Source organism: Engystomops pustulosus, chromosome 3 (genome assembly GCF_040894005.1).
Source record: "Engystomops pustulosus chromosome 3, aEngPut4.maternal, whole genome shotgun sequence".
In the NCBI taxonomy this organism is placed as follows: domain Eukaryota; kingdom Metazoa; phylum Chordata; class Amphibia; order Anura; family Leptodactylidae; genus Engystomops; species Engystomops pustulosus.
The window spans coordinates 206982076-207005255 of NC_092413.1; the positions used below are offsets into that span (position 1 = coordinate 206982076).

General features: G+C 46.9%; 1 protein-coding gene across 3 annotated transcripts in view; it reads left to right on the top strand.

The window, feature by feature from the left end:
* LDAH (lipid droplet associated hydrolase) overlaps positions 1–23180 on the top strand; it is a 129916-nt gene that overhangs the window by 43150 nt on the left and 63586 nt on the right. For all 3 annotated transcript variants that reach the window (XM_072143644.1, XM_072143645.1, XM_072143646.1), the window contains one exon: positions 18456–18622. In XM_072143644.1, the coding sequence (XP_071999745.1) occupies positions 18456–18622 (167 nt within the window). The remainder of the gene's footprint in view (positions 1–18455; positions 18623–23180) is intronic.

Consider the following 23180-nt stretch of genomic DNA (forward strand, 5'->3'; position numbering starts at 1 on the left):
TGTGTGCCCCCTCTGGCAGGATCCACTCTTCTTCAAGCTTCCTATGCCCTTGTTTTTAAGAAAAAATGTTTTAAAATACGCAAATGAACCTGAGGAGCTCAAGGCTCCATTAACAACTATAAAGCCCAGAGCCCCTCAAGCTCATTTGCATAATTTTAAAAAGCTTTTTTTTGTAAAAGTCTGGGTATAAGAAGCTAAAAGAAGAACAGGTTCTGTCAGAGGGGGCACACATCAGTATGTCAGTGTGCTTGGTTTACAATCCTTCATCCTGGTGGTAGATGTCCTCAAACAACTTGGCCCTTTTTTGGGGGGTTGGGTTTATTTTGTAGTAGCTACTTTCCAAAATTCAATTTTTATCTTCAATTTACATAAAAATAAAGATAACTTTTTACGTAAAATAATGGATCACGACTCCTAATAAACATATATTTATAATAACAATGCTGGGATCTAATCAGTAACTTCAAAGGTTAATTAGATTTCCTTAAAATGGCAATAAATTAAAAAAATTGGCTTGTGGGGAGGGGCTTCAGGGCCCGTGGCAGTGTCAATCCCCACCCTGCTCTCCACTACATTGGGCGCAACCCTCTGGCCGGTGAGTACAAGTCTACAGTACAAACAATAAGGTGTCAAACTTTGTATTGCTTTATAGTCTGATCGTGTTGCTACCATCTCTGTGTATTAGGGGTGACATGTCTGTATGTGCTGCGTGTTCTTTCCTTCTTCTAGTAGTATGGTCTACTGCAAATGTATTTTGGAATACGCACTAACCAAAGGCGATTTGTCAAACATGCAATAACAGACGACTTGTTTATCTTGAACTTCATACGAATAGTTCCTCGGAGATCTGGGTTTCCAATGCGCCGGGGGGTTAATTTGAATCATAATATCTGGCTCTTCAAGCTGGTAACAATATTTTTACTGTATTTATTTTACATGCCGTTTTTTTTTTGCCTTGTAGCTTTTGTTAATCATTTATTTGGTTACTTTAGAGTTTGACTGTAAATTGGACATGGTCCAGAAGGAAAATACTTAAATGCAACCTTTTCTCTCTTCTAAACTTTAGTATATTTACTATACGGAGCTGTCGGAGACTTGTGAGTTGTTATCTCACTTAATGAAGGTGGAACAGTGGGGCTCATTTACTATGATTCCGCGGACCGCAATATATTGTCGGAATATCCGACGATTTCTGATTTTGCGGTGCACGAGATCGGATTTTGCCGCATCGGCTTCGGCTTTCACGTGACACAAATTGGGGGGCGGGCCAATGGACGATCCAACGGATTCGGACAACGCGCGGGATCTAACATTCAAAATTGTGTCGCAAGCCAAGCACTTACATGCAGGAAATTGGACGCACAATCTTAGTGAATCGCGGCAGCACCAAAACCTCGTCGGACAACGCACCTCGGGGATCGCGACGGGACGGGTAAGTAAATGTGCCCCACTTTGTCCAGAGTTTTTCAAATTTTTGTCAAAGTGCCGGAAAATGAATACAATAAAATAAGAACTTCATTGGTCACCCTCCTATCCACATCTCTTGTAACTTGTCAACGACATACGAGATTGGACAAAAGTTTAAGGCAGGTGTGGAAATATCCTTAAGAATTGGAAACATTTTCAAAATTGAAGTGTTGATGCTTTTAGTAAGGGGTTTTCCCATGAAGGCAAGTTAGGCCCTATGAGCTCCGTCTGCTCCATAGAGATTAATGGAGCAGAATGGTCCTGAGGCGGTCGGACCACTGAGACCACCACTGATCGGCAAGTTAGGCCCCATCCCGTGGATAGGGCTTAAAGAGAACTCGTCTGGCAAATAACCCCCCTAAACTAAATATATTTTCATAAACTGCCATTAGAAAGCATTGCCTCTATCCCTTCATTGTCCCTCTATATGCCTGTAAACTTAAGCAATGAGGTCCTATAGCTGTATGCAAATGACCTGTGAATTGTCCAATGAGTCATTATCATATTCAAGCTGTCCAGCTTATTCATGAGTGGGAGGAACAGCCACGCCCCCAGTGCTTGACTGACAGCCTGTATAATGATGTGAGGTATAATGGTGTAAACGCTCCTCCATGTGCTTCCTGGCGCTGGGCCCCCTGCAGCCTGTATGTATGAGATACTCCTATACACATGACTGACAGCCTGTATAATGATGTGAGGTATAATTGTGTAATGGCTTCTCCATGTGCTTCCTGGTGCTGGCGCCCCCTGCAGCCTGTGTGTGTATGAGATACTACTATACATATGACTGACAGCCTGTATAATGGTGTGATGTATAATGGTTTAATGGCTCCTCCGTGTGCTTCCTGGTGCTGGTGCCCACTGCAGCCTGTGTGTATGAGATACTTCTATACACATGACTGACAGCCTGTATAATGATGTGAGGTATAATGGTGTAATGGCTCCTCCATGTGCTTCCTGGTGCTGGTGCCCACTGCAGCCTGTGTGTGTGTGAGAGATACTTCTATACACATGACTGACAGCCTGTAAAATGATGTAATGTATGATGGTGTAATGTCTCCTCCATGTGCTTCCTGGTGCTGGTGCCTCCTGCAGCCTGTGTGTATGAGATACTCCTATACACATGACTGACAGCCTGTATAATGATGTGAGGTATAATGATGTAATGGCTCCTCCATGTGCTTCCTGATGCTGGTGCCCACTGCAGCCTGTGTGTATGAGATACTTCTATACACATGACTGACAGCCTGTATAATGATGTGAGGTATACTTGTGTAATGGCTCCTCCATGTGCTTCCTGGTGCTGGTGCCCACTGCAGCCTGTGTGTGTGTGAGATACTACTATACATATGACTGACAGCCTGTATAATGATGTAATGTATGATGGTGTAATGGCTCCTCTATGTGCTTCCTGGTGCTGGCGCCCCCTGCAGCCGGTGTGTATGAGATACTACTATACACATGACTGACAGCCTGTATAATGATATAATGGGGGTCATTTACTAAGGGCCCGATTCGCGTTTTCCCGACGTGTTACCCGAATATTTCCGATTTGCGCCGATTGTACCTGAATTGCCCCGGGATTTTGGTGCACGCGATCGGATTGTGGCGCATCGGCGCCGGCATGCGCGCGACGGAAATCGGGGGGCGTGGCCGAACGAAAACCCGACGGATTCGGAAAAACCGCCGCATTTAAGAACCGAAAATGTGTCGCTCAGGACCCGCTTACCTTCACTCAGACGGCCTCGGTGAATTCCGGCGCGTTAAAATGCTTTTCAGCGCAGCAGCGCCACCTGGTGGACGGCGGAGGAACTACCTTATTAAATCCCGGCCGGACCCGAATCCAGTGCAGAGAACGTGCCGCTGGATCGCGAATGGACCGGGTAAGTAAATCTGCCCCAATGTATGATGGTGTAATGGCTCCTCCATGTGCTTCCTGGTGCTGGCGCCCCCTGCAGCCAGTGTGTATGAGATACTACTATACACATGACTGACAGCCTGTATAATGATGTAATGTATGATGGTGTAATGTCTCCTCCATTTGCTTCCTGGTGCTGGCGCCCCATGCAGCCTGTGTGTGTATATAGGAGATACAACAGCTCCAGTCAGCCATGTTATAGCAGAACATGTCAGATTCATGTGTAGCTGATGTCTCTGTCTCACACATGTGTATAGGAGGAGAGAGCATGTCAGCAGATAAAGCACACACACTAGCAATGCTTTACTAGACATTACACACAGACATAAGCAGGGGGAGGAGCGGGGAAGGGTAACAGGGGTGACATCACTGCCTCTGCCCATGTGACCAGCCTCATTTACATAATAAAGAATAGATGATTTTACAATGAATAATGTATGAAATAACTAGATAAAGGCTGGGATGGGATCCTTGTGAGCTGCTCCAACAGGTAGTGGTGACAGAAATAGTGACAGAGACCTGATGACAGGTGTCCTTTAACTTGCCTTCGTGGGAAAACCCCTTTATTTAACAAAATGCAATGTGAATAAACAAATGAGATCTCTAAATCCAAACAATATTTGTACACAGTTTTTGAAGGATTTCTGCATTTAGGATGTTCCAAACATCTTGGAGAACTACAATTTTCTTTGTGTCAAACATCAACCTTAGGCTGCATTCACACGAACTTGTACATATCAGGCACGACCGTTCTTATCTTCTCTGCCGCCACGGCACGTTGTGCTCACCGTATGGAGCCTGGACACCATATACGCCAATGGGGGACGTATATGCTTCCCTCATACGTTTGTGTGAATGCAGCCTTCTAGCATATTCAAAGGCAATGGTATCACCGCACTCTGCACAGTTAGGAAAAAGTTTTCAAAAAGAGCTTTAAATGTCTGCTTTGTTCCCTGCCGCACGAAGCTTGGAGCCTGTTCACACCGCCTCAAGGATCACAAATGCGTTTTCCTTGGCAGTGTCTTCGGATTCCTATTCACAAGTAGACAAAAGAGCAGCGAAGAGCCCAGGTGAGACCATTGCCTCTTGTATAAGGTTGAAGCTTGACACAAAGAAAATTGTATTTTGAAGCTTTTGGTTTTGGACTTGGCTTTTTGTCGTAGCTCTCTTTCTGATATTTTTTTCACACTTCTTTTATATTTGATGTATATTATGTTAGAAAACTGAGCAGAGATCTTCTGTAGATGTGTTAGGATCAGTGGATCCTCTGGACCACCGCGGGAGATGTAACTAACCAACACCCGGAACCGGAGCCTAGCGGCACCTGGTATTCACCAGAGCCCGCCGCAAAGCGGGTTGGACTTGCTGCGGCAGGATACCACTAGGTCGTTACCAGGTGTGACTAGCCCACGGTGGCAGCCGAGGTCGAGGTACCTTAGCGGATGACAATCTCGTAGACAGGTCCAGGCACAGGGTCAGGGCAGGCGGCAGAGATGCAACGTCAGGTCCAAGTCCGGGGTCAGCAACAGGAGGTCCAGGCAGGTGGGAACGGGAACACAGGCACACGGAACACAGCAACACGGAGGAACTCGGGTAACACAGGAGCGGGAACACACAGGAATACACGGGAACACAGGAAAACACGGGAACGCAGGAATACACAGGAACGCAGGAATAATCGCTAGTAAGCTTTCTCTAAGGCTATGAGGCACAAAGATCCGGCAAGAGTAACAGGAAGAGGCAGGCTTATAAAGATTTTGGCAATATGGCCAGGGCCAATTAATGGCGCGCTGGCCCTTTAAATTTGGAGAAGGTGCCGCGCGCGCGCCCTAGCAGTCGGGGACGCGCGCGCACAGCAGAGGGGAGCGAGCCAGGAGCCGGGACGGGTAATATGCGCTGGCGGCGCGCTGGCGGGGGCAGGGCGGCACGGGTGAGCCCGCGACCCGCGATGTGGGTCGCGGGACCACCCGTGACAGTACCCCCCCCTTCGGCCTCCCCCTCCTCCTGGGCTGGAGGAACCTCTGCAGAAGACTACGATCCAATATGTTGTCCTCTGGCTCCCACGACCTTTCTTCAGGCCCGAACCCCCTCCAGTCAACCAAGAAGAACCGCTTCCCCCTCACCGTCTTCATGTCCAAGATCTCTTTTACCTCATAGGTGTTGGTAGAGTCCGCCACTGGAGTAGGAGGAGGATCTTGCTTGGAGAAGCGATTCAAGATGACAGGCTTGAGCAGGGAGACATGAAAGGAGTTCGGGATGCGCATGGTGGGAGGAAGGCGCAGCTTATAGGCCACAGGGTTAATACGCTTCAGCACCTCAAATGGACCCAGATAGCGAGGGCCAAGCTTGTAGCTGGGAATCTTCAAACGGACATATTTTGAAGACAGCCACACTTTATCCCCTGGAGAGAAGATGGGAGGAGACCTGCGTTTTTTATCGGCCTGAGTCTTGGTGCGGGCAGAGGCCTGAAGCAGGGACTGACGAGTCTGTTCCCAAATAGCTTTGAGGTCCGTTACCAACTCTTCCACAGCAGGAACATCAGCAGACACGGAGAGAGGTAGGGGTGGACGTGGATGTCTTCCATATAGAACAAAGAAGGGTGATGCACCAGCAGACTCCGAATCCAGGGAGTTATATGAGAACTCTGCCCAAGGTAGCAAAGTGGACCAGTTATCCTGACGGGCAGAGACAAAGTGACGCAGGTAACAGCCCAAAGTCTGGTTAACTCTTTCAACCTGTCCATTAGACTGAGGATGGTACGCAGAAGAGAAGTCCAGTTTTATCTGCAGTTGATTACACAGGGCTCGCCAGAAGCGGGAGACAAACTGGACCCCTCGGTCCGAGACAATGTGCAACGGAAGTCCATGTAGACGAAAGATGTGGGTGAAGAACTGGCTGGCAAGGTGTGGAGCAGACGGCAGGCCTGGCAGAGGAACAAAATGAGACATTTTGGAAAAGCGGTCGGTTACCACCCAGATAACGGTATTGCCAGATGATGGTGGCAGATCTGTAATAAAGTCCATAGCCACGTGAGACCACGGGCAGGTAGGCACGGGTAACGGCAACAGAAGACCAGCTGGTTTTTGTCGTGAGGGCTTATTACGAGCACAAGAGGTACAGGACCGCACAAAATCCCGAACGTCCTTGACCAAATCAGGCCACCAATAGAATCGGGAAATTAGGGCCACAGAGCGCTGCACCCCAGGGTGCCCAGCCACACGAGAGGAATGTCCCCAGGTCAGAATCCTCTTTCGAAGTCCAGGTCGCACATAAGTCTTGCCGGGAGGTAATTGCCGGAGGTCCACCGGCGCTGCCAGCACAAGTCTCTCAGGAGGAACGATGTATCTCGGGGCACAGTCCTCCCCCATAACATCCGAAGCACGGGACAAGGCGTCAGCCTTGATGTTTTTCTCGGCAGGGCGAAAATGGATTTGGAAGTCGAAACGGGAAAAGAAGAGAGACCACCGGGCTTGACGCGGGTTCAACCGCTGAGCCGACTGTAGGTATTGGAGGTTCTTGTGGTCAGTGTAGATGCTGACTGGAAATCTGGCTCCCTCCAACAGATGACGCCACTCCTCCAAGGCAAGCTTGATGGCCAGAAGCTCACGATCTCCAATAGAATAATTCCTCTCTGCAGGGGAGAAAATTTTGGAGAAGAAGCCGCAAGATAGAGTACGGCCCCTAGGCCCCTTCTGAGTAAGGACCGCTCCAGCTCCTACGGAGGAGGCATCAACCTCCACAAAAAATGGCTTCTCGGTATCTGGTCTGGTAAGGACGGATGCAGAAGAAAAAGCAGACTTTAACCTCGTGAAGGCCTGGTCAGCCGCTGGGGGCCAGGAACGAGAATTGACACCTTTTTTCGTTAGCGCCACCATAGGAGCTACCAGAGTCGAGAAGTGAGGAATGAATTGTCTATAATAATTTGCGAAGCCCAGGAATCTCTGAATAGCCCGTAGTCCCACTGGGCGTGGCCACTGAAGAACCGCAGATAACTTGTCAGGATCCATTTGCAAGCCTTTATCGGAAATAATGTAGCCGAGGAATGGAAGGCTTCTTTGATGAAACAGGCACTTCTCCAGTTTGGCGTAGAGATGGTTGGCCCTGAGGCGGCTGAGCACTTGCCGTACATGGGAATGGTGGGACTCGAGGTCAGCAGAATACACAAGGATGTCATCCAGGTAAACCACAACACAGCGGTACAATAAGTCCCTGAAGATATCGTTGACAAACTCTTGGAAAACGGCTGGCGCATTACAGAGTCCGAAAGGCATAACTAAATATTCAAAATGCCCATCACGGGTGTTAAAGGCGGTCTTCCACTCGTCGCCCCTCCTGATGCGGATAAGATTGTAGGCCCCACGAAGATCCAACTTGGTAAAGACTCTCGCACCCCGTAGGCGATCAAACAGCTCAGTGATCAACGGCAGAGGATAGCGATTCTTAACGGTGACTTTGTTAAGACCGCGATAGTCAATACAGGGGCGGAGAGAGCCATCTTTCTTGGTGACAAAAAAGAAGCCGGCACCTGCCGGAGAGGTGGATTTGCGAATGAAGCCTCTTTGTAGATTCTCCTGGACATACTCGGACATGGCGGCTGTTTCAGGTACCGAGAGCGGGTACACCCGACCCCGAGGAGGAGAAGATCCAGGCAGCAGGTCGATGGGGCAATCGTAGGGACGATGTGGAGGAAGGGTCTCAGCTTGTTTCTTGGAGAACACATCCGCAAAGTCCTGGTATGGAGCGGGAAGCCCCCCCAAAGGCTTAGGAGACAAGGTAGAAGTCCCAACAGGGAGCGGATGTAGAACCTTCATACAGTGCGATGAACAATCCGGACCCCAGCGGAGAATCTCCCCAGAAGACCAGTCCAGAACAGGGGCATGATGTTGCAACCAGGGGAGGCCCAGCAGGAGAGTGGAAGTGCACTGGGGCAGCACAAAAAAGGACAGTCTTTCTCTATGTAATGCTCCAACTTGCAGGAGCAGGGGTTCTGTGCGAAACCGGATGGGCACGGAGAGAATTTGGCCACTGACCGAGGCAATGGACAATGGCTTCCTGAGACGAACCACCGGGAAGTGATGCTGGGCGACCAGGGCAGCATCCATAAAGTTCGCTGTAGAGCCCGAATCCAGGAAGGCGGAAACTTGGATCTGGGTGCCAGTGCCAATGCTGAGGAGTACGGGGAGAGTCAAGCGTGGAGAAGCTTTATTCTCACCTAGGGACGCTTCTCCTGAGAAGCCTAGGTGCTGGCGTTTCCCGGACGTTGGGAGCGGACAGGACAAGCCCCGATGAAGTGCCCTGGGCTGGCACAATACATGCACAGGTTCTCCTGACGTCGCCTGGAACGCTCTTGTAGAGAAAGCCGGACTCGGTCCACCTGCATAGGTTCATCAGCAGAAGATTCAGCCGGGGGCTGAAGCGGCTTTTGGAATACAGGTGCCAGGCGAGGAAGACGTCTAACACGGCCTTGGGGGTACTCAGAGCGTAGTTCCTCAGCACGCTCCTTAAACCGCACATCAATTCGAGTGGCCAGGGTGATTAGACCACTCAGAGTTGACGGCAGGTCCCGTGCTGCCAGCACGTCCTTGACCTGCGCAGAAAGTCCTTTCTTGAAGGTAGCAATGAGGGCCGCATCGTTCCAGGCAAGTTCAGAAGCCAGGGTGCGGAACTGAACTGCGTACTCTCCCACAGATGAGTTACCCTGGCGCAGGTTCAATAATGCAGACTCCGCAGAGGAAGCTCGGGCCGGTTCCTCGAAGACTGACCGGAACTCTGCCAGAAATTCCGAGAGGGTAGCGACAACCGGGTCATCCCTGTCCCAAAGAGGAGTAGCCCAGGCCAGGGCCTTCCCGGAAAGGAGGCTGAGGACAAATGCCACCTTGGACCGCTCTGTGGAAAACTGCGACGGCATAAGTTCTATGTGCAGGGAGCACTGGGTGATGAAACCCCTGCACATCTTGGGATCCCCGTCATACTTGCCGGGCAGAGAGAGACGTAGCCTGGGTTCAGCAGCAGGAAGATAAGCCGGGGTAGCAGGAGTCGCAGCGGCCACCTCAGGAGACTGTTGCTGATGCTGGGTTGCTAGCAGCTGTTGCAGCATGGCGGTGACTTGCTCCAGTTGATTCCGTTGTGCAGCAATCTGCCGGGACTGGTGGATCACGATGTTGGCGAGATCAGGCTGACTGGGAGAAGAAGCCTCGGCGGGATCCATGGCCGGATCTTACTGTTAGGATCAGTGGATCCTCTGGACCACCGCGGGAGATGTAACTAACCAACACCCGGAACCGGAGCCTAGCGGCACCTGGTATTCACCAGAGCCCGCCGCAAAGCGGGTTGGACTTGCTGCGGCAGGATACCACTAGGTCGTTCCCAGGTGTGACTAGCCCACGGTGGCAGCCGAGGTCGAGGTACCTTAGCGGATGACAATCTCGTAGACAGGTCCAGGCACAGGGTCAGGGCAGGCGGCAGAGATGCAACGTCAGGTCCAAGTCCGGGGTCAGCAACAGGAGGTCCAGGCAGGTGGGAACGGGAACACAGGCACACGGAACACAGCAACACGGAGGAACTCGGGTAACACAGGAGCGGGAACACACAGGAATACACGGGAACACAGGAAAACACGGGAACGCAGGAATACACAGGAACGCAGGAATAATCGCTAGTAAGCTTTCTCTAAGGCTATGAGGCACAAAGATCCGGCAAGAGTAACAGGAAGAGGCAGGCTTATAAAGATTTTGGCAATATGGCCAGCGCCAATTAATGGCGCGCTGGCCCTTTAAATTTGGAGAAGGTGCCGCGCGCGCGCCCTAGCAGTCGGGGACGCGCGCGCACAGCAGAGGGGAGCGAGCCAGGAGCCGGGACGGGTAATATGCGCTGGCGGCGCGCTGGCGGGGGCAGGGCGGCACGGGTGAGCCCGCGACCCGCGATGTGGGTCGCGGGACCACCCGTGACAAGATGTAGGCTCCTTCTGTTTCTTCATGTAATAGCAGATAGACTCGATGGTGCTGAGTTCACGACTAAGTGTTGCCTCTGATTTGAGATTGATTAGAGATTGACTCTGGAGCAGCAGAATTTTTTCATCTGTAAGGACCCCAGTCGTAGGACTTCAACTAATCAGACATGTTTTCGTTGAACCTTTATCTGGCATAATGGGGCAGATTTACTTACCCGGTCCAGTCCCGATCCCGCGGTGAGTTGTCTGACGAGGATTCAGGTCCGGCGCGATTCACTAAGATTGTGCATCCAAGTTCCTTCCTGTGCCGCTGCTGTGCTGAGGTCCACCGGAGTTCACCTTCTTCCTCCCGGTGCATGTGAGTGCTTGATCTTGCGACACAAATTCTTTTTTAAATTCCACGGTTTGTCCGAATCTGTTGGGTTGTCCAACGGCCACGCTCCCCCAATTTCTATCGCGTACAAGCCGGCGCTGATGCGCCAAAATCCGATCGCACGTCCCAAAATCCCTGGGCAATTGGGCACAAAACAGAAATATTCTCGAAACCCAACGAAAGTGCGGCGTTCAGACCCCTTAGTAAATGAGTCTCAGTGTGGTACTTAAGGCAACAAGGTTGTTGATTGGCCAAAGGCTATGGTTAGATAACTTTTATGGCTTCTTGCAACTTATGGCTGTATGACACTGCATGGGGAGATGGTCATCTTAATTAGTCATCTTTATATGGCATCCACAATAACTACTCAATTTGTCCTTCGAATGCCAACATTGTCCATACGTTGGGATAGTCTGAGTCAAGAAACCATATTTTGCTTTCATACAGCTTCCTCATCCCTGATTCACATCCTTAAAGTCCTTCACATGCAACGTCTCAGCCACTTCTCTATTGCGTGAGTTGTCCTCGGCTCGGCGGCTGCCTCATCCGTCTCTTCTGTTTGTCCTACAGTTTTATTTACAAACTTCAAATCCCTTCATGCCAAATGATGCAACCGGTGTTCACATGTGTTTAATATCCTCTGCGTTGCCCCTGCACAACTGGTCCTAATTTACTTCTCCATTCAGGCTGAGGCTTCTCTGTAGGACAAAGGATGAAACATAGGATGGGATTCATATAAAGGGAAGACTCATAAAAACATCATAAGGAAATAAAAGTGGGAGGGGAATCCAACAAATCCAAAAAGTTGGTAGTGTTGGACACTTTGCTTCTTTAAGTCTTTTTCCTTAATTTTCTGCCATTTTTGTTGGTATTACAATTTTACTCTTACACCCCCATTATATAAACCTTTTGTATATGTTATTTTTTTCATGGTTTGTTTTCTTTACTACTATTTGCCACCTCAAGGTTTATTCCCACATTGAAATGTATGGCAGATCGTTAGTATAAGTCATGACATACTGATAGGTGGAAGTCCAAACTATAGAGCCTCTTATTTTTTTCCAGAGCCAAAATGCTTATTCTTTACAGGGTGCTGGAACATGGCCTCATACATATTGTTTTACTATTACAATCCCTTTAAAGGGAACCTGTCACCACATTTTCACGTGACAGGTTCCATAGAGCCCTGATAACTACCTGACACCCTTCTAGCTAAAAAGTGTTTCCCTTACATCCACATAAATCAACTATCTTATATCCCCTGGCATCAGAGAAGGATTGTCCTGCTTAGCCGGCCTCTTCCATCCCTCTTCTCAGCATGTCATGTGACCAGAGTGACATCATTACGGGTCCTTTAACACTAGCAAACTGTATCCCATGCATATACATGGACTTCTATTCCTCCACTTTCTCCATGGAGGCTGCTGTAATTTCATGTGATCAGATACATACATGGGTTAGACGTAACAGGACGTTTGATGATGTTATCCTGGTCACATGACTTTATGGCTCCAATGATGTAACCGAGCTCTTGATACAGCAGAATATTGAAGCCTGCAAATCAGGAACAAGGAGGTAGGGCAATGCAAGTAAATTTTAATATTCAGGACTCTATAATATTCAGGACATTAGTGTGAATGACTTCACATCACATCAGTAAAAGTTTACAACCCGATGTTTTAACATTGCAGCCATAGAAAAGAACCATTTAGGCTTTTTAATCATAGTTTTTAATGAAGTCTTTATTTATGGGTGGGTAAATTTGCAGTCTCTCTTTAAGCCAGAGGAAAAAAATTACTATACAGTGGACATAAACAGTCAACATAACTGGTTCCTTTTGTTCAGCTGTAAATTATTCCGTTACCTTCCCTTGTTAGATCTTTCCAAAAAATGTGGTGACTTCCATAGGAAAACTGTTTGTTAGTCGCGCCTCGCCATTTTTCCAGCTCCTGCCTAGGCCATAGGCCCTGTAAACGAACAGGGGCATGGATGAAACGGACCGCGTCACGGGACATTGGCAACGCCGGAGGAGGTAAGTACATGTTTATTATGTTTAACTAGCCCACCCCAGCATGGCCTTCAGTAATTTTTAACAGCTGGATAACCCCTTTAAAACATGGAACAGAAATAGAAGTATCCATGTGCTTCTGAAGTATGTAGGTTTAAAATCATGAAGATAACATTAAAATGCACTTAATGTTTTACCTACTCACAACTTTAAAAAAGATATTTGCCCAGACTTTTTCAATGTACCTTATTTTTTGTGGAAAATTTGCATGGAAGAGTGAGGTGATGTCTTGCGAGATGTGTGAATTCACCCCTCTCGTGTGACGTCACCTTCCTCTCCAAGAATTAGGGCGTGCATAATTAGCAGCCCGGAGCACAGGACATCTTGTTCCCGCACTCTGTGCTGCTAATTATAAGATTTTTTTCTAGGCGATCCCAGCATGTCAAGACTAACGACCCACCATGCTGCGATCAAGATGAAGAGGAGCGGGGTGAGTATTAATTGTTTTTTTGTGTTTTTTGACTGTTTGACAGTAGAAATATTGGAAAAGATCCATTTGATTTGCCCAAATTTCTTTTGCCGCCTTGGCTGGAGCCACGAATAGCAATTTTTTTTTGGAGCCGAAACAGTACAAGTATGGTTTCTTTTTCACTCTTATATGTTATCCCCTGCCCAGCCTCCAGGGTTTTTTCCAAAATTCTCAGAAAGCTCCCTTAATATTGTGCTGCCCATCTTCTGAGGAGCAGATTACTGTGTATACTTCATGTGCGCTGAAAATGGAATCGTGATTAATAATGTTTTTGGCCAAAGGGAATTTTCGAGGTTTTGGATCGTACAAGAAGCTTCCTTGTTTTCTAATCCCGACAAGAAGAGCCCTTTGGCTAAACAACCTCTTATCTCATTTATTTGTGTCTGCATGTGTTTCATTCTCAGTTCCAAACTGCGTTCAAAAGAAGCGATTTCCCCGAGTCCTGCCAGAAGTGGAGGAATAAATCGCCCCTGGGACGACGTTCTATTTCATTTTATTTGTATCCCGTATATATGAGTTGTTGCATTTTCGTCGCTATTACCAGCGACTCCTGAAAGGCCGGGAGATTTATTAAGTATTATACAGCGCGAATAGAGAGGTTGCTTTAGGTAATTTAAAACACGTTAACAGTAGACATAAAATAGAATAACACACGCGGTGTTAAACATATTAGTTATGTTTACATTCAGTATTATTCAATTTTTATAAAGTGAGGTGGAGATGTTGCGCAGATGGATAAACACAGTTAGCGAAAATATATTATCTGTCAGTGAGATACTCAGAGCCGGGGCCTTGCCTAGGGTAGTTTATATTCGAGGTGATGCATGGTGAGCTGAGACTGCGCTCAAGTGACCTTTTGTCATAGTGTAAAAAGAGTATATATATAGTATATGGATGACTTGTAGGTTTGTCTTGAGAAATTTCAGCGTCTGTTGATGGATCATGTGGTTTGGGTAACACTGTCCAGATCGTGTGACCAGCTCGGTGGGTGGTGGATCTGTTATCGCATATTATTAGTTGCCACCAGGAGTGTTTTACACATAGAGAAGTGGGAGTATGGGGCAGGCAACAGTTGTATCAGTTTAAAGGAAACCTGTCACCATATTTTTCACAAATACAGCTAGTGGCAGTGTCACGGGTGCCCCTGCGACCCATGTCTCGGGTCACAGGCGCACCCATGTACTCCTCTGCCTCACTTACTTCTCCGGGCTCCAGCGGCGTCTCCCTAGTGTGTAAGAATGCTGGCTCTGTAAGATTTAAACGGTCCAGTGTGGCGCTAATTGGTGCTTGCTAGCAACTGACCTGTTAAACAGCCAGCCCCTTCCTATGACCCCTGCCGGATCTTTGTGCCTCATTGCCATTGAGAAAGCTTGTTCCCTATGTCCTCTGCGTTTATAGTGATTTCCCGTTGTGACCTCGATTCCGTTCCTGACTTCACTCCTGTGCTGCCTTTCCCGACTTTCCGCTATGTCCCCGACTCTGATCCTGTCCTGCATGTCCCCGACTCTGATCCTGTCCTGCATGTCCCCGACTCTCTCTCTGCCTCACGCCTCTGTACCTCGCCTTGGCCGCCAACGCGGACAAAGTCGCACCTGTGAAGCAACCTGGGGGTACCACGCCGCAGCAAGTCCAACCTCTTCTGCGGCGGGCTCTGGTGAAAAATGAGTGCCACTTAGACTCTACTCCCAGGTGTTGGCATACGTCCGATGTGGTACAGTGGGTCCACTACCCCTGAATCCTGACAAGCAGTTTCCCATAGAGCCTTAGTAACTAACTGACACGCTTCTTTAAGCTAAAAAAAATGTTGCTTGTTTTCAATCATTTGAATTTAATTTAATCATTTTGTGGCCCAATTACATGTGTTTATGTAAATTGTAATTTCCAGGCTTAGTACATTTCAGGGAGAAACGCATGCTTTTTACATGGAGAATGGAGAAAATTGTTTCCAAACCAGCCAAACACATGGGGGCAGATTTACTTACCCGGCCCATTCGCGATCCAGCGGCGCTTTCTCTGTGCTGGATTCGGGTCCGGCCGGGATTTATGAAGGTAGTTCCTCCGCCGTCCACCAGGTGGCGCTGCTGCGCTGAAAAGAATCTGAACGCGCCGGAATACACCGAGCTGGACCAGGTGAAGGTAAGCGCTTCCCAAGCGACACATTTTCGGTTTTTAAATGCGGCGGTTTTTCCGAATACGTCGGGTTTTCGTTCGGCCACGCCCCCCGATTTCCGTCGCGCGCATGCCGGCGCCGATGCGCCACAATCCGATCGCGTGCGCCAAAATCCCGGGGCAATAAAGGTGAAATCAGCTCAAATCGGAAATATTCGTGTAACACGTCGGGAAAACGCTAATCGGGCCCTTAGTAAATGACCCCCATGGTAACATGTAAAACACATGCGTTTCTGCACTGCGTTTCAAAATGCGTTACAAACACCATGCACCCTCATATGTGGTCATCTATCTGGGGTGTGGCTAGAAAGCTTTAAAATGTGGGCCATGAATATACATAAGGTGCAAAAAAGACTTACCAAAAGTCTCAATTATACCAAAAAAACCCCCAAAAAACTAAGATACATGTCCCCCATAGAATTCCTTGTACTCATGGCTGGCAGGTCCCTGGATACAACATCCATGACCCTTGTCTGGTTGTGTTCTCTGTGCCAAGAAATCCGCAGAGAAGTGACGCGGCGATAACAGACACTGTGCGAGAAGAATAGATAGTATTTGAATGAGGTGCAGACGGTGGGATCTCTGGAATGTGCCATGCTTTTAATCCTATCCAAATCCCACATCATAAGTTCTATCCGGAGCGAAGCCTCACATTCCGCACCTAGTCATTTATACTCATCTGTTTCACCGCAGCCAAAAACATCTCATAGAGCGCAAATCAAGAATATCAGCTAAAAATTATTGTGTTTTGGAGGATTTCGATGCCTAATTTTTTTTTTTTTACTTGGTACAGTATTTATCACTCATTTAGAGGCGGTGTAACTCTCCTAAAAATGTCTGCAGTCCTATGCATCCAAGAGAAAAACTAAGATGTAGTCCAATGTTTAGTCTGAGGCTGTAGTCATAGGTTATCAGCACTTCCTTTTCCAACTAACCTGTGCTCGGAATATGATGGAAAGTAGTAACACATAATAAACCGTTCCCTTTAACCATTATGACCCTTGAAAGGGAACCTGTCACCAGCCTCCACACTTGTAAAAGACAAAAAGTACCTTATGGGCGTTTTCCTTGTTGCTGGCCATGTCTTATAATTTTTCAATGCTCAAAAAAAAAACTTCGTTCAGCATCCAATCAGGGGGTTTGGATTTTCGTCACAACAGTCAAGCAGGCACTCCCCGTCATGGCCACCTCGTCGCCTAACTAGGCCTCCTTATCTCTCTGTATACGCATCGAGCCCTGCCTCTTGGCTCCTCTTCCACTCCCCTGCCTGGCCAGTGTCTTGTTCGAATACAAAATATTTTTTGTATGGACCATTCATATATTTATATAAATTAATCATGTCTCCTCGTAGTCGTCTCTTTTCCAAACTAAATAAATCTAGTTGTTTTAATCTTTCCTCATAACTAAGACCCTCCATATCCCTTATCATTTTTGTGGCTCTACGTTGAACCCTCTCCAGCTCCAGGGCCTCCTTTTTATGGACCGGTGCCCAGAACTGGACAGCATATTCCAGGTGAGGCCGAACCAGTGCCTTGTACAGTGGTAATATTACATCTCTATCACGAGAGTCCATTCCACTTTTTATACATGACAAGATCCTACTGGCTTTAGAGGCAGCTGATTGACATTGCATGCTGTTATTCATTTTATGATCTACTAGTACCCCCAAGTCCTTCTCAACAAGGGACTCTCTTAGATTTACTCCCCCAAGGACATATTTTGCCTTAGGATTATTAGCTCCCAGGTGCATAACCTTACAGTAAATTACTCAATACTTAATCGGGGCTCCTTTTGTATGAACGGCTGCATCAATACAGCATGGCATGGAGCCGATCAGCTGATGGCGCCGCAGAGGTGTTGATGAAAGCCCAGGTTGTGTGATAGCAGCCTGCACTGCACTGTTGGGTATCCTCTTCCTCTTGACAATATCCCATAGATTCTATATGAGGTTAAGGTCAGGGGAGTTTGCTGGCCCATCAAGCACAGTGATACTGTGGCTATTAAGCCAGGTATTGGTACTTTTGGCAGTGTGGACGGGTGCCAAGTCCTGCTGGAAAATGAAAATTCCATCACCAAAAAGTTTGTGGGCAGAAGGAAGCCTGAGGTGCTTTGACTTTGGTCTTGATAAAACACAGTGGACCTTCACCAGCAGATGACACGACTCCCCAAACTATGGTCTTTTATCAACAATCCTATCAAGGCTGAGGTTATCCTGGTAGCTTATATGACTTTTTCTACCACACTTTTTCCTTCCACAAAACTTGCCATTAATATGCTTTTATACAGCACTTTGCGAACAGCCAGCTTCTTTAGCAATAATATTTTGTGATTCACCATCCATTTGGAGTGTGTCCACGACTGCCTTATGGACATCTGTCAAGTCAGCAGTCTATGATTGTGTCACCTACTGAACCAGACTAATGGACCTTTTAAACCGCCTTGGAAGCCTTTGAAGGTGTTGTGGGTTAATTATTCTAATTTTCTGAGATAATGGGGCAGATTTACTCACCCGGTCCGTTCGCAATCCAGTGGCGCATTCTCTGCGGTGGATTCGGGTCAGGCCGGGATTCACTAAGGTAGTTCCTGCTGTGCTGAAGTTCCCCGGAGGCGCGCTGGAATGCCCTGAAATTCACCGGCCTATACCTAGTGAAGGTAAGTGTAATTTTCGCGACACATTTTTTGTTTTAGATGCGGCGGTTTTTCCGAATCCGGCGGGTTTTCGGTCGGCCCGGCCCCCCTCTGATTTCCGTCACGTGCATGCCGGCGCCAATGCGCCAAAATCCGATCGCGCGCGCCAAAATCCCGGGGCAATTCAGGGAAAATGGGCTCAAATCGGAAATATTCGGGTAACGCGTCGGGAAAACGTGAATCGGGCCCTTAGTAAATGACCCCCATTGACTTTTGTGCTTTTGTGCTGAAAAATTTGGCTTATAGATCAATATATACGATACATAAAATGTACTATCTAACATTAGACAGTTACTGTAGTAATTTGTATTATGTGACTTTCGATCACTTTTGTGTGTCTCTTCTGTTTTGTAGAACTAGACCACCAGACAGAGGATGTCTTTGGCCTCAATGGACAGATTGAACACAAGCTCTTCTTCTTAAAGCAGAATGTGCCGTCTGATGTAAAGCTGGTTCTTATTGGCCATTCCATTGGTTGTTATATTATCCTGGAGATGATGAGGCGATCTCCAGAACTGAAGGTAACAAGTAATCATCAACTATCAGTGCTTTTACTTGTGATGTCTATTGTGACCCCATTACTAGTTTTTAAAAAAATATATACTCCGTCTTTATAAGTCCCAAATCCATTCCCTAACTCTCATAAGATCTAATTCCTGACATTGCCTTTAACTGCCTGTATCACTGGTTCTGCACCAGACAGTGCCGAAAGAAATTACACCCCCCACAGCCTGTCATCATGACTTACCTCACCTAAAAAGAGCAGACTTGCATATGCCTCAGGAGACCATTTTTTTAAATATTATTGAGTGTTAAAGGGAACCTATTGGGGCGATTTGGGACATTAAACCACTCACAGGTCCTTATAGATCGCTGGTTTAGTGTCCCATGTGTGGTCATGTTAAAAAAACTAACATTTATAGTTACTGTTGTCTGGAGCTCCCACCCCCTGCACATTGCGGCAAGTGAAGCCGGTGAAGTCCACCCCAGCTTCACTGCACAAGCACGGTAGGTATGGCACTTAGTATGGATATTATCCCGGCTTCACTTGCCCCAACGCGTGAGGAGGTTTCCGACGCAGGATCTGCAGATGTGAGTCCGATGCTTCATCCAGGTGGGTACAATTTTTTTTAAAATTCATTTATTCCACGCAAAATTAATATACACGTTGATTTGAGACCCTAAACAACAGGTCCAAGTGGACCTATAGTTGGTTTAGGGTCCCAAATTGACCTGATCTAACATACTAAAGGAATGATAACAATAGAGAGATAAATAAAAGTCCTTTCAGCTCACCGACCGTGAGTACTTGGAGTGCGCAGGGGACGGTCCTCATGGATCTCGAGGCCGTGTGCAAGAAAATAAAGAAATGATCCAGCACTTGCTGAGTTTCGACACATATATATATATATGTCACAACAAAAACGATTTTCGTTGTGACATATAAAATAAAACTGGACAAAAGATTTTTATCTCATACCTTGGCGAGTGCTGGATCATTTCTTTATTTTTTTTACTTCCCTCACCTGAGGGGGCTGCTAGTTTATTGGTAAATCTGGTGACAGGTTCCCTCTAAAGACAAGAAGTCATAGAAGTCTCTGATCACTTGGGATCACAGAGTTAAAAAGTTGTCCAATGCAAAAAAAATTATAAAATTGCAAACAATAGAATAATGCCTCCTAAATGCTTTTCTTATATAATGTAATGACTATTATTGATTATTATCTTACACAATTATTTTTTGTATACAGGGACAGTCTACTCTATATGTACATGTCTCCATATGCCTATATATTTCTTTAAGTATCTATATGTAGAATTACAGTTGTTCTCCGACTTAAGGACACCCGACTTACAGATGACCCCTAGATACAGACGGACCTCTCGGCCCACTGTGACCTCTGGTGAAGTTCTCTGGATGCTGATACAGGCGGTCCCCTAATTAAGAACACTCGACTTACATACGATCCCTAGTTACAAACGGACCACTGGATATTGGTAATTTATTGTACTTTAGTCCTAGGCTACAATAATCAGCTATAACAGTTATCAAAGGTTATCCAATTGTCACAGAGACCAAAAAAGTTGTGGCTGGGATTACAATGATAAAATATACAGTTCCGACTTACATACAAATTCAACTTAAGAACAAACCTACAGACCCTATCTTGTATGTAACCCGGGGACTGCCTGTACTGTAGTCCCAGGCTGCAGGGATCAGCTGTAAGGTGTCTGTAATGAGGTTTTATTGTTAATCCTTGGTCCAATGACAGCATAAAATGTTGAAAATCCAATTGTCACAGGGACAAAAAATGTTTTGTCTGGATCTACAATTATAAAATACTAGTTCCGACTTAGTACAAACCTAGAGAACCTATATTGTATGTAACCCGGGGACTGCCTGTATCTCCAGATAGACATATCTTCATATGACTGTATTATATCCATCCAGTAATGAAGAAAATTAGCTGAGGATTTGTAAAAAAATCCTATCTTAATAACTGGTGAACTCAGCTCAATAAATACTGTGCTGCCTCTGATACCAAGGGGCATGAGTTCAAATCCTATCTGAGAAACGTGTCGCTTCCCCGCTCAGGTCCCCGGAGTTCACCTTCTACTACCCGGTGTATGTAAGTGCATTGTGTTGCGACACAATTTGAATCCCCCACTACCCCCCCCCCGATTTCTGTTGCATGAAAGCCCCACAATCCCCTGCTAAATATCTGTCACAGTGGCACAAATCCCAAAAATGTCGGGAAGTCCAAAGGAAATGCGTTCCGCGGACCCTTAGTAAGTAGGCCCCATTGAATGCACGTTGCAGTATGCGTGCTGACAGGAGACTGTTCCTACAGAAGGGTTGAAGGATAATTTCTTGTCGCGTTCTCAAAACTCATATAAGATGGCAAAATTTTAATCACATTATACAAGAAAAATGTCTTTTTGTTAGTAATCTGTAATTTTCAAACTTTTAGTTTTTTCTCTAGGAGAATTTGTGCCATATCCACAAGTCACGATAAATACATTTTTGAGTCGGAATACCACTTTCATTTTAAGTATATCTTATAGGTCAGTATAGAAGGACATTTCCCATTAAATAAGCACCAGAGCGCGGGGATGAATAAAATCTTCCTATATTGTGTACGGAGTCTGCTCAGCTCTTGTGTGGTTGGAGCTCTCAGAAAATGGTTTATTCCATCTTTCCTTTGACAATAGATAATATTTCATGCAGCCAGAGTGTTGTGCAACCTCTTTATTATGGCCAATAAAAGTTAACTGCTAACTTTGGATAACATATGAAGTGTAATAATCAGAAACGTGTGTTCACATCTCTATTTTCGCTGGAATATGTGTCCCCCTATAATGGGAACTGGATCTGTGTACTTTAGTAGCTGAGCCGGGGGTTTCTATGTCTCGTGCACCATCTCTATGGAGTGACATATGAGTCTGGGAGAGTTCTGAATAACAAAGTTCTGCGACTGTTTGTTTTTTTTCCAATATATTTCAACAGCCATTAACAGTAATTAAAAAGTAGATTTTTCTTTTTTGCATCTTTTTAAGTAGTTTTTTTATGTTGGACATAAATGTCTAGTTTAAGCCGGAGGGTGAGTATGTAAGTTTATTTTTTTAAGGGCTGTGGGGGCAGGCTGGCTGTATACTACCAGGGGCTTGCTGTATACTACCAGGGGCTTGCTGTATACTACTGGGGGGCAGTCTGTATACTACATGGGGGCTGGCAGGCTGTATACTACTAGGGGCTTCTGTATACTACATGGGGGCTGGCAGGCTGTATACTACTGGGGGGGGGGGTTTGACCAATGCATTTCCCACCCTCGGCTTATACTCGAGTCAGTAGTTTTCCCCAGTTTTTGGTGGTAAAATTAGGGGTCTCGTCTTAAAGGGATCCTGTCAGCACCAGTATTTTGTCAGGGAGCCTTCCAAATCATGTCTATTTTATGGCCTAGTGTGTTATTACCATTATCCAGAAAAGCAACTATGAAGTGAGATGGAAGTTGGTTGTATAAAATCACGTGGACAGAGAGTTCAACTCAGAAGTCAAGCTCTCCCCTCCTCAGAACACCTCTTTTGCTGTGATAGATATCTCTGTATCCAATGAGATCACTTATCAGTTCTCCTGGAGTCTGGTGACTAAAGAAAGCTTGACTGCAGTTCTAAAATCTATCCCCCATCAGTTTTTTATAACTGGCATGGGCTACTCCTCTCTGGGACAGAAAAGACCCGGTCACAGCTAATATTACATCTTCCGTTCCGTCTTTGAGGAACCTGCACGGGCGTCTTCTGCTGAGACCGTGCTGCTGAACCTGCGTTATGTGAACTTGTCTGTTGGTGATTACGCGGTTCGGTTCCGTACCCAAGCCTCTGAGTTAGCCTCGAACGAAGCAGCCCCGATCACAACCTTAAAAAAGGGACTTTCTGGGCAGCTTAAAGATGCACAAAGTCCGCATGTGACCTGCCGTCTACCCTGACTGGTCTCATCTCTCTGGCCACTCAGATTGAAATCTGGTTTATGGAGTGCTCTGAGGAACAACGTCCCAAGCAAGTGCAACTTGGGGTCCGACGTTTGCCTCGTCTGGCTCCTGCCTTCCAAAGGCCACTTCAGCCACCTGTCTCTGTTGCAGGGGAACCGATGCAGGTGGATAGAGCTCGTCTGCCTCCCCAGGAGCGATCCAGGCGACGTCAGTAGGACCTCTGCCTCTATTGTGCCATTCTTGAACACTTCCTTCAGACCTGTCCACTCCCTCCTCACGATTCGGGAAACGTGCACACCTAGGGTTCTTGGGAGAAGCATCCCTAGGTGAGAGCAAAGTTTGAACATACCTGTCCTACTCAGTTCCAGAGCGGGTAATCAGTTTCAAGCCTCTGCCTTCCCTGGATTCTCGTTCAACAGGAAACTTCGTGGATGCTGCCCTGGTCTCTTAGTACCGTCTTCCTGCGGTCCTTCTCGAGAAGTCGCTGGTCATCTCGTCAGTGGGCAGATTCTCCAAGACCCGATTCGATACCACACTAAACCTCTGTGTCTGCAAGTGGGGGTCTTGCACTAGGAGAGACTTTCTTTTTACA